Genomic DNA, 12,848 nt, shown 5'->3' on the forward strand with positions numbered 1-12,848 from the left:
TGCTGCTCTGGACACTGATCAAAGGTGCATTCAAGCTAATGGAAGCAATTCCTTTCTCTCTGTCAAAACTAAACTTTAAGGTAAGCGGTACTCCTCAGACACTGTGAGCTTGCTTTCAGTAGCAGTTCCTTGTGAACAAGTTTTCCTACTTGCTGGTCTTATTGTCATCGTCCTCAAGTATCACATCAGTTTAGACAAAACTGAAGCCAAAACTTCTGCATGTACTGTCAAGACATAAGAGAACTTTGCATGACACTTCTTGGAAGAAAATCCATAAAACCATAGACAAGCTTTAGATGTCTTCATATATTGATAACAGAAGGAAATGGTTTATCTTTATTAGTTGTTTTTAATATGGTCTTGGTTGCTTACTATGACAGCTTTCTATCTTCTTCCTCCCACTCTAAATTAAACAATCACTTTAGTGAAAGCATCCAAAGTCACCTTATAAATATGAAGTAACAACTTACAAGCACTAGGATCCATACTAAGACCATAACAAAGCTGTACCAGTCCAAATCTGGAGAGATTTTTACGATCCTTATCCTGGCAGTTTTGTTTAGTCTAAGCTCAGCACAGGAACAGGGCATGTACGTTGAGAGGAAAGATAACATTCCGAATTAAAGAGCAGAAATTCAGTATGCAATTAACCAGACACTATATCCAACCCCTTAAAAGGAAATAAATTTTGTTATACAGTATCCCTTGTATTATTATATATCCTCAACATTTTGCTTAGATCTGTGGTATTAACTCAGGAAATTGAAAAAAAAAAAATGAAGGAAAAAAGGAAACCTCTCAACCATTTGTGATGCATAAGCAGATGAGTGTTTCTGAGGACAAATTTATGGTGTGCAACAGTAATGTTTCTCATGGTTCACATTAATGATTCTTCCCAATCTCAGCATACAATAGAACACTCAAAAATATTATCTGTCACAAAAACACATGTAAAATCCAAGGCATTTGGTATGCTCCTATTGATCTCCTCCTAAGGTTTCTTTGACAAATTCCGAAGAATTAAAAGGGATGAGAAGTCAATGAAGCTTGAAATCATTTCCCCACCTTTATAACCAAATAATCCTCTCAGAAACTTGAAAAGACCAAGCACTCCTCTCCAGCTTTTCAAAAAAACTTGAGAGTAAGCAAAATATTCTCCTTGTATTCAAGATATTTCCCCTGCTCCTGCTACATCAGTATACAATGTACAGGCAAGGTTCCCTCTTAGCATCAAGAGAAAGTTACGCAGGCTGGACAACATTTTCAGAAGGCAGTAAGGTGTTGCAATTAATTTCAGCAAGAGTCAGACTCACAAGTGACAGAAGGACACCCTCAAAGACAGCACTCCAAAGCGACAGTACACAGACAGGTGTCTCTGCCCTCGTGCACTTATGCATACCTATGGCAGAAACGTGTCCTCACAGCCCGGTTCCTCACAAGCTACAGAAGCATGCTGCTTCCCCAGCCATAAGGGCTGGCTGAGTGGTGCACTATTTCAAGTGAAAGAGAGAGGTTAGAAGAGACTGTAGGACTGTCAGTGGCTTACCCAAACAGAATCGAAGTTGAAGATGAGTGAACTGTCCCAAAGCAGCTAGACAACTGTTGTTTTGGGGGGATTTTTTGCTTTAATGTTAGTTATGCTAGTTTTGTCATCAGTCTGTTCTGTACGGTGTATTAGATAGCCATTTAATTAAAGCAAACCAAACAAAACTGTATTTATAATAAATCCATAAGTTCTATTAAAACAACAAGAAGCAAAAAAAACTTTGAAGAAAGAATAAGAGGCTAAACTGGCCCACTTCCCTGTCTCAGCAATTTGCCAATACTCAACTCTTGACCTTCAGCTGAAAGAGTAATGTGCTTTTCTCAACAGCACTAAAATGTAAATACTAGAGGAAAAAAATCAATTCACTGTCATTTTGGAATTAAGAAATAAAATAAATCCAGAGCTAGATAGGGCCAAGAAAATAATAATTAAGTCTCTGTATGTTTAGCTTTTTAATGTATAAGAAGTTCCAGCATAAACATACAGTCATATTTTCTTTTTTATTCTTCAGGTCCCAGTCAGAAGTCTGTAGATTGATCTAGAATAGAAAGTGATAAAAGGATCCAACATGAACTGCAAGATTGTAAGCACTACAGAAAAAGACAAGCGGATTATGTCTTTCATGGTGTTTCTTCCCTCTCATCCCTGTAATATCATAAACAATATTTACTTTGATCTTATGTAACCCCCTAGCAAATTCACCAGTTGTTATAAGTCTACATGCATCAACTGAAAAGCTCGTCTGAAATGTTTATTTGGTTCCAGCCCTTAGTCTTCAGCTCACGATTATACCATAAATGCCCTTAACCATCACAAGCATTCTGGTGTCACTACAGGAGAGCTACAGCAATTACTGAAGCACTTTCTTTTTTGTTTTGTTTACATCAAGGCTTCTTCATTTCCTCAATGGAATAGAGAAATACAGTCTCCTGATGGATTGCAACGTTACAAAAAAAAGTATCAGCTTTAGCTTTTTTTTTTTAAGCTCTCCCCTAAAAACAAACAAAACAAAAATTCCACAAAAACAATGCTTAGACTTTAATTTCACTTCTATACACCCAGCAGTACACCTGTCAACAGCCAAGAATGCATCTTCTCGGTGGAAGACAGCATAGTTTGCACACTATAAGAGGGAAAGCTTGATATGAAATAGGAGTGATGGACACCAACCTAAGACAATTAAAATGTTTTCCCATTTAATGACCCTATCATTCCTAAAAACTCTTTGCAAACTGAATGAATGACACCATACGGCACGTTCCAGAAGGTGGTGATGTGAACTGAGGCATAAAGCAGGTAAAGTAGCCTGGTGATCAAACAATTTTTTAAAAAGTAATGGTTCAGGTGCAATAATAGGACAACAAGTATAAGACCTACAGGTGCTCTGGCTTACAACTAATCTGGGTTATCTGAATTAAATGCATATACAACACCAGACAGTTTTTGTTTATTCAATAGAAAATTAAATAAATTCACAACTCATGTTACCCAAGTGAATTATTCTCATGGATTACAGCCCACAATCTGGGCTTTGCTGAGCATCTACTTTGGAGATAAGAGCATAAAAAAGATCAATTCCAAGCAACTGCCTCTTAGAGGACCACCACAAAAATTATCGGCCAGACTATAGCTCTGGAAATCACAGAAGTAATAGGTTTCAAGCAAATGAGTAAGAAGTTAATAATTCTAAATTACTTTTGTCTGCACATAGCACATAAGCAAGTAGGTTTTAAAGAAGAAGGACTTACTAGTATGCAATTCCATTTAACTTGTATTTAAAGGCTCAGGCCTTAGTTTCCAGCCATGAAAATGACAGCAGTTACAGCACATCCTTCCCTCAGAAGCTATTTTCAAACTATTAATTCTATTCTACATACTCCACGCCCACGAAAGCTGCAACAACCCTAGCAGGCTAAAGGCAGGTATAACACAGGCAGACACTTTAATTAGAGACTCAGCCATGCCCTGCCCATAGCTGGCCAGTCCCAGCACTGAGCTCTCCTCACTCAACATGCCAACGTACCAAATCATACCTGCTGAAGCCAAAGACTTCCTAAGTACTAGGATGAGATCACAACCCCAGCTTTATTTGTGACCTAAGTCAGAAGGCAAGTCTGGATGCGTTTGGGTGGAAGGAACAAACCTTAACTTCATCTATCAGCATTTGCGCATCTTCTCCTCTATTGTTGCCTTCCCTTGATAAGGCCTTGACTGTCAACAAGACTTCATTTTAAAGGCTTTCCTCACTCACAAATGCACAGCTTTGTCCTTAAATCGACACTGATACTCCCAACTACATCTAGCAGTATTATTTCCTTAAACTCACGTTCTCTAAGGGAAGCAATCGGATGAATCAAACGGAAGGAATCAAACAAATAAATAAAGAAATCATGAAGTCACCATAGTTCTGGTCTTACTACTATCACAAACTTGCTTAGATTTAAGCGGATGTCAAGTGTCAGGCACTTACATGTTCAAAACAACATGGAAATTAATCCCAAAAGAAGAGCATAAGAAATAATTGATTGTTTATCAGCCTGCATTCTAAGAGTTGAATGTAAACAGACATTTTCTCATGCTGCCTACTGCTGGAGAAGAATTACCACACAAGGTAGTTTTCCACTCACTGTCCAGAGTGTGAGACTACAAAGCAGGACTACTCATCCTGTAAGGGTGTGAAGATGTTTATAAACACTGACCACATGTACTAACTTGAAAAGTTTAACATTTACTACATAAGAGCTTGTTTCCAAACATTCCAGAGAATACAGATTGCTGAGGAATTTGCTGGGCGCTTCTGAGTAGCTAGTTTTTAGTTTTGTTTTTCTTATTTAGAATCTTCTTTTAAATTTCAATGCCTCAAGATAGTTGGTCAAGATAAACACCTACTGATTTTGCATTTTATATTAAGGACACCACAGCAAAACAATAATACCTTTAGCCTTATTTTTCCATTTTCTTACACTGCCATAAGTATCTTTAAACACGAATTCACTTTTAGTTCAACCTTAAGATCTTTGGTTGAAGTTTCCAAGCATGAGCATTTTTTGAGCCTCCTCTCCTTCAGAAGTAACTTAGATACTTCAATCCTAAGCAAGTGCCCCTCTGTAACTCGGGAATTGCATAAGTGAATTTTACTCAGTCTACTGTATATAGGTATTTTCAGTACTTCACTTTTTACATTTCATATAACACAAGGCTTTATAAGCTTAAACATCAGCATCACATACATGCATTACAACACCAGGCTAGTGAGAGTGACAGAAAAATGAAAGAGATGATGCAGGAAGCTCTAGATGGACCAAATTGAGTCATACCAGGTATAGACACAGAAATCAATTATTAAAGCAGGAAAGTGTTACAACATGAATACTGAAATCTCACCTCAATGCCATTAGCAGAATTTATTCAAAATGTACTACGTCCTATGGTAGTGCTGAAACTGGTTTAGGAAAAACTCCAAACCAAGTAGGATTAAGATTTCTGAACAATTCTAATATATATAACATCCATGCACTGGGTGAGAACTCAAGAAGGAGGAGGAAATTTGTAATGACAGTAATCAATTATGGAAGTTCACTGACAATCATCAACTCTCCCTGGATTAGATGATTAAGAAAATTCTATCTTGGTCTCAAGAGCAGGTACTCAGTTCATACTCGTAGCTTTAGCAGCAATCCAAACACAATAGACATCAGCCTGAATACCACAAGACATAAACTTACTCCAGAAGTTCCTTCTGCACAGACCCAGCTCCTCAGTTTCACAGGAATAAGTTGCCACCAATATTGATTCCACTTGAAATAATCCAAATATCAGCATTTGCAGATAGCAGTTACATACCGAGGGAGTTTCAACGCTTGATCTGAAACCAAATGAACTGAGAGGATCCAAATTTTTATTGCCATTGTGTAATATCAGCTATTTGAAAGAATAATTTAAGCCAGCATAACTACATTGTTTGTTTTAGTACCTGAAAAATACATATGCAAATATAAACCCACTATAAAGAAAGAAATAACAGGCATTTTAGCTTTACTTGATCTCCCTCTTAACGTAGGATTCATATCTGCAGATTTTTATATTTTTAATTGTGCATCTAGTGGTTTGCATTTATAACAGACACAAGCATGTATATGCAAGCACTAACATTAGGCTCAGAGAATTTGTCCCTGTGGGTTTGTGGATACAAACCCAGGTACTTGTAGGAGTAGAAGCACACAAGATATGCTGAAGTATGTTTGTACAGAGGTGAACAAAGCTGTAATTCAAACAAGATCATGGCTACAGCCATCTCATTTGCCATGGGAACATGCATGAGGATCTAACACCTTCCTGCCTAGGAAGCCTGGTAAAGAATATGTTAGCACAGCACAATGCACTCAACCAATAAACAGAAGTTTCATAGTGAGGCCAGTGCATCAGTTGTGCCGTATACAGGCTGAAAAATCAGTGATTTTTAAATCACAGCATCAGCTAAGTTGGAAAAGACCTTCAAGGTCACCAAGTCCAACCATCAGCCTGACCAACCAAGTCCCATCACTGAAGGATGTCCCTCAGTGCCACATCCATGTCTCAAATACCTCCAGTTGCCAAGACTGCACCACTTCTCTGGGCAATTGCTCCAGTGCTTGATCACAGTCTTGTGAACAAAATATTCCTGGCAACAATGTGAACCTCCCCTGGTACACCTTGAGACCATTTTCTCTCATCCTACCACTTGTGACCTTTCTCTAGGCTTCTGGATTTTCAGCCAATGCACTGATGAGGCTGCCAGACGGCCAAGAACTCAAAGGACACCTTCCTATCCACTTCAGTGGAGGGATGGAAGGCCTTTCATCCACTCTTCCATCTACGTACCTGAGCCTGCCCCCATACAATAAGAGACACAATCCAAGAGCATTCCAGCCCAAATTTATTCACATTAGCAAGGGCAAGAGAAGTTCCCCAGCCCATACATCAGCCAGGGCAATGTTAACAGAAGATGGCTTAGCTTGCCAGCAGGTGCAAATGAAATCCTGTCCCATGTCTACCAAGCAAGCTGATCAGGTATTAGGGGAGCCCAGAGCAGAGATTAGACACAGCTGTGTGATTCACAGCTATAACCAAGGAGCTTCAAACCACTGCTTAAGATGTATGCATTTCTGTTAGACCCTGATATGACACAGAAGACAGATGTGATGGTTTATTTATTTTAAATGATTTGTACACAAGCTGAGGTACAGCTGTATTTCTTCTCAGCCTAGTTTACTGATGGCAGTTGCAGCTCCCTTCCCCAAAATAACCCCTTCCCAGCATGCAGCTTTGCTCAGTACTTGTGAAGCTGATAGCTTATTAAAATTGATGAGGCTCTTTATGAGCACACCAGTTTGTTCAGTTCAGATAACAAAAGGACATTTACTGAGAAGTCACAAATATATTCTTTCAGTGCTGGATCTCAGTACAGCACAAGACTACACTGAAATAAAACACATTTCACACCAGCTAAATAACTATAAAAGTAATTTTTAAGAATGGTGTTGCTCTAAAGATAAGAAATTCTTAATGCCAAAATCAGCACTAAATTTTAACCTATATAAGCACAATGAGATATATGAAAGAAAATCAGGCTAGTAACCCCTACACTCATGCTTGATATTTGGTAGAAAGTCCTGTGGTGTTGAGTATCACAGAGTAAAAACCTCATCTGTGGAATAACTCTATCACGTCAGTTTTTCTCTTGTGAGGAAAGGTAATATTTCCCCTTCTCCCCTACCATTTTCTAAGAAAAATGCCTTTTCAAATAAAAATGTCTTAAGACACAGCTAGAATTTATTTCAGACTCTGTTCTTACTGCTCACTGGCTAAACAATTAACATGCTAATTCATTGATTAGTTCATCCACAGAGACCTTAAAGTGTCTCAGCTGAGAGGTACACGAAGAAACAGCAATACTGAATTAAATTCTTTTTCTTTTTTTGCAGCAACATCTGTCAACACTTACATCTACAGAACATCAGGATGTGCTGATGCATAAAATAGCACAGCAGGTGTATTGGCTGCCGCAGGAGCGTTCAGCAATAACCAGAGACTTCAGTACAACCTCAGTGCTGTTGTTAATAGCACAGTAATATCAAAACATATCTGAAGCACTGACAGTTCAGATTCTAACAAATTACGCATCCGGCAAATCAAGTAGAAGAATCACATTTCCAAGGTCAGTTCATATTTCTTCTAGTCTCCCAGCAAATGTTTTAAATGAGTTGACTCCAATATTCCAAGATAGAATGTATAAAATTCCCTGTGAAACTAGTGGATGCATTCTCTACTTGTGCTTTATCAATCGAAGGGATATCATACATCTCCACCTAGTTTAAAATGGAAAAAGAAACATGTATGCCAAGTTATGAGACTTGGAAAAAAAACAACAAAAAAAACCTTCCAGTTGCTATGTTGTTCAGCAGCTGCTTATCATTTCTGTTGCCTTTAAAGATGTTTCACTTTCCTTCCAACTTTCACTGCATTGTTTTGCAACATCCCACCCAGACTCCAAGAACACTTAGCCCTGGGAGGTGTTAACATACCCAGGGAGCTCCACAGAGCCCCACAAGCTCAGGTGGCATTCCTCCTTCCAAGGCAGAACTCACAGAAACTACCTCACAGATACTACAGATTGTTGATTAAAGAACAGCTTCATAGAAAGGGTAAAACAAATAAATAAACAAACCATAGATTATTGTTTATTTAAAAATAAAACTGAAATCCCCCTTAAGCATCTAGAGTGCTTTAAGCTTCACTCTTCACATACCAGGTGTTAATTAAAACGTTTCTTATAATAAACACTAAGCTTTCGGCCTCCAAAGCCATAAGAGTATCTACTGGACTACTTTATTTGATGGGAGATTAACTGCAGAAGGAGAACAGGTCTAAATACCAGTCTCTCAGGAACTCAGAAAGATTCACGTATTGCTTACTGTTTCTTAGACTCCAAGGAAGCATGCTACCCTGATCTAATAATGAAAACCGTATCCAATAGATCTTAATGCCATAAAGGCCCATTCTGGTAATCCAGTGCAATCTTCTGCACAGTACATTGCCAAGGATTTCATACAGAGATTGCAGTGCTTGACTGGAGTTGGAACTTAACCTCTAAGAGCTTTTTATCTCTAGCATCAAACTCAGTACTATAAGACAAAACCCAACAAACGTGCCAAGTTTGGAATTTACAAGTACTCCATTAAAATGTTCTTACTGTAAAAAGAAACAAGACAACAGTAAAGCAGTGAAGACTGTTCCTTACTCTGGAATAAATCCAGTTATTTTACCACTAGATCTACCTCAGATGTAAATTAAAGACAAAATCATTTGAGAGTGCTGTGGAGAGTGATGTGAATACTAGTAATTTACAATTCCTATGGGGAGAAAGAATAAGCAGGTTATTTCAAGCTTTTTGCATCCATGTTGTGACCTTACAATTGCATGGAAAACCATTTAGAAGATTCACTGACTTGTGTCAGGTAAAATACTTGTGACAGACTGTCACAGGAAATCACAGTGTACCTTCATACGCACTTCATTTGATTTTCAGACTTAAAAAAAAAAAATGCATTCAATTATTGACAGAATTGATCTGAAAGACAAGAACAACAAAAGAGAGAAGAGAAGCCAACCCCCCCATGGCCAATGACTGCTTGGTATTGCACTACACAAGCGTTATCGTAACTGACCATTTGCTGTTTTGAATATTTATAAGCGTTCCCTGCACAGTCACTCAAGCTTTCATTGAGCACCAGCTTCCATTCATTCACTGCCGTTTTTCCAAGAAAGATCTCTCTTAAGAAGGAGGGAAAGAAAAAATGTAAGAAAAAGAAATCTCTGCACAGGACTGACTTCCTTTTACAGATAGAAACAGACATGAGCACTGAACTCAGAACAGCTCGAATGCACATATAGAACCGCAGTATTTTACTCTACAACAAACGAGAGAGGGAACTGAGTCCTATTTTTGTACCTGGAAACAAATACTCCCATAGGATTATGATAAACATTTTGGCAGAAGACAAGACATCCCCATACCTTCATAGACTTGTAGCAAAGAATTCGTAGTTCAAAAACTAGATGTCTGCCTGTCTGATATGGTTACATATTGTACCAGCACCAGGAGCACAGCCCAGGCTCTTGGAATTTATTTCACATGCATTTAGTAGTATAATCCCTGGACAGAGTGCAGATAGAGCGCACGAGAGAGGGTTTGTGAGCAGCCACCCTCTTATGTAGCAAGAATGAAGCAGGCTGATCTGATGTGGAGATGCTGCAGTACTGCACCTCTGCACTAGGGATCTGAATCACTGTTACTGTTTGGACATCGAGTAACACTGGGCTGTCAATGCACCCATGGAGCAGAAGTCAAGGGAGTCAACCTTTTCCTATCAAAGTATTTCATTAGCAACATTCACCCAATGTATCTCTGTTCTTCAGAAAATCTGCTCCTTTACTTGTCTCTTGCTGTGAGATTACCTTTTGCAGAGGATCTAGACACTTGGTTTTATACACAGTTAAAACAGGAAGGCATTCTGCATGGAATGTCTGATCATAACAATGAGGCCAGCAAAGGCCATGAAACTGTGTGGTGCACAGACTACTTGTCCAAATTAAATGTTTCTCTAAATTTTCCATGAAAAAACATGGTGCTCCTCAGTGTGACGATGCAAAACAAACTGTGCAGGTTCTCAACAGAACTGTCAAGACTTAAGCCTTTCACATTGCTCCTCATTCTCTTAAGTGGAGGTCAACATTCCTCCGTCTGGTTATTTCCTCAACTGTTCAAAAAAACAACTGCTTTCTGGACAAGTTACAGACGTACCTTAATGCTATGTTATTCCCATTACCAAGGCACCATCCCACATACTCATTTTGGCAAGCCAAGCACAAGCTCATTTATGACACAAGTATAATTATAACACAGACTTCTGGTGAGCTAGAAGCAAGTCTAAGTGAGAAGCAGTTAGACATTTCTGTTCAGAAACTAAATTTCACTACCGCAAAGGAAAAAAAGACCTCAATGTTGTTTTCCCTCTCCAGGCTGTATGTGGGAACAGCATCTTTAAGACGAAACTGCGAAATTGTCAGTGTGACTTATTACACACTGGCGGGAGACCAAAGTAAACTTTGTTCAAAACACTAACTGTATTTTTCAGAAGAGCATCTCGCAACGCACATTTCACCCTCCGAGCGCCAAGAAGCAACGTTCACATGCCAGTTTGAGCAGGAACACTCCCAGCAGCAGCTGGTAGAAAGTCAGAAGACATCTGTTAAGTCAGCAGGGCTTGGCTTCCCACCATCTCTGCACCTCATATAAACTGCTATGCCCTAAGAAAGCAGTATCATCCCTGTCTGGTAGACAGCCACTTTATGTGTGCACAGGACGCTGTCTGGACACAATTCAGATGAAAAGCAAAACAAACAAACAAAAAAACCTAAAAAGAACCAAGCCCATAGAAAGCATCTATTTTAATGTGACATCTGCTGAGACGAAGGACAGTGACGGAGGCTGGACCTTACCATTAGCGTTCTTCCCACAGATGAGGTGCTCGTACGGCTGCAGCACTCCCCAGAGCTCAGCATCGTTGTTGATCACCATTTCCAGGATTTCAGCCGAGATCTCCCCTCCTCCGCCGTCCGGGCTCTGACTCGCCAGAACCCTGCCCTTGATCTCTTCTACCAGGTTCTCCATGCAAGCGGTCAAGGAGATGGCCGCGTATTCGTGGATCCTGACCGAGATCCTGGTGTCCACCATCCACCTGAAGAACCTCCCCACCGAGAAGGTCAGCCCGCACCTGGCCGATTTACCCTTCCTCAGCCCGTCCCCGGCGCTCATGCTGTAGAGCGAGAGCGCCCTGACGGCGGCCAGCACGCAGCTCTCGGCCAGCGCCCAGCTCTGGATGAGCTTGACGGCGCTCTGCACCTCGAAGCGGGTGCACTTGGAGTGCATGACGCTCAGGCGCTGGGCCTCCCTGGAGACGCGGATCAGAGCGCGTCTCAGCAGCTGGGAGAGCCGCCGGACGGCCTCGAGGGAGAAGGGCCTGCCGCTCCCGTCCCCCTTCGCCTTTCGGAGTATTCTTCCGATGTCTTCATCGCTCCAAGGGTACTCCTCCAGATCCGGCAGCCTCGGGCACTTGGAAAAGATATCCGCGACCTCGGGGTCCTCCGGCAGCACCGTGTTCACCGTATCCCAGCTGTTATTCCGACTGTTCATGGAGCCCGAGTAGTACCACCAGTTGCCCCTGTGCTGAGAAGAGGTGAAGGCTTGGGAGTTGGACTTGGACGAGGAGAGGCTGAGGGACCTGCAGGAATCCCCTGCCCCATAACCAGAGTCCAGAGTCAGATCCTCCAGGGTCTTCAGAGTAGAGCTGTATATCCCAGCCATAGGAAATTCGGGCGGGCCAAAGGCGAGGCGCACGAAAGGTGAGGCCGGAGCGGATCCCTCCTGCGCTCAGCGACCCGGAGCCGCCGGCCGAGCAGCGGCGCAGCGGGCGGGAGCTCCCTCGGCACGCCGGCTCCGCCGAGGGCCGGCTACCTCCATGCCGCGGGCCGGCTGCGCTCGGCCATCTTCCGTCCCGGAGCGGCCGTTGGCGGCGGACGGAGGGGCGGCGGACCGGGCGGCTCGCGAGGCCCCGAGGTGGGCGCGAGGCGGGCTGCGCGCGAGCCGCTCGGCGGGACACTTGCGGCGGCTCCGAGTCAACTTCTCCGCCGCGGCTCCGCCGGGCGCCCCGCACGGCCGCATGCAAACGAGCTGAAGGGAGAGGCACCAATCCGCGGCGCCGACGGGGATCGTCTCCGCCAGTGAAATCCGAGCTGGGCGGCTAGTATGCAAAGTAGGCGGGTGGGCGGGGCGCCGAGGGGACGCGAGGACAGCCGGGCGCGCGGCTGCGGGTCCGCGGGAGCGCAGCGCTGCTTTGCGCCGCTCTCGGCCGGGCGGCGCGCGCCTCCCCGGTGCCGCCCGCACAGCGCAGCCCCGGCCGAGCCGCGAGAGAAAGCCGCCTCTCTGGCGGTCGCCTTTCGCCTGCGCCAGCCCCTCTTCGAGAGCCCTCCGAAGCGGCTCCCGCTTTCTCGGATCGAGGGTCGCGCACGGCCGGTTCGCCCCCCCCCCCCCCGCTACTCCGCCGGGACCAGCGGCTGAATGGTGGATTGTGCGGGTTGCGGCGGAGCGGCGTGCCGGGCGCTGAAAGGAGCCTTTGTGCGGCCGTCTACACAGCCCCGACCTCGAACCGCGCAGTGCGAGCAGCGCCCGGCAGCGCCCCCCAGCCCCTTCGGGTCGGCAGCG

At 43.0% G+C, this 12,848-nt stretch overlaps 1 protein-coding gene across 1 annotated transcript in view; it reads right to left on the bottom strand.

The window, feature by feature from the left end:
* The window catches only part of ABTB2 (ankyrin repeat and BTB domain containing 2), a 134,097-nt gene extending 121,727 nt beyond the window's left edge, over nucleotides 1-12,370 (bottom strand). Inside the window, exon 1 of the mRNA XM_031553493.2 lies at nucleotides 11,087-12,370. Coding sequence (XP_031409353.1) covers nucleotides 11,087-11,951 — 865 coding nt within the window. The 5' untranslated portion in view covers nucleotides 11,952-12,370. The remainder of the gene's footprint in view (nucleotides 1-11,086) is intronic.
* Between the last annotated feature and the right edge of the window lie 478 nt (nucleotides 12,371-12,848).

Source organism: Meleagris gallopavo, chromosome 5 (assembly GCF_905368555.1).
Source record: "Meleagris gallopavo chromosome 5, MGAL_WU_HG_1.1, whole genome shotgun sequence".
NCBI lineage: Eukaryota > Metazoa > Chordata > Aves > Galliformes > Phasianidae > Meleagris > Meleagris gallopavo.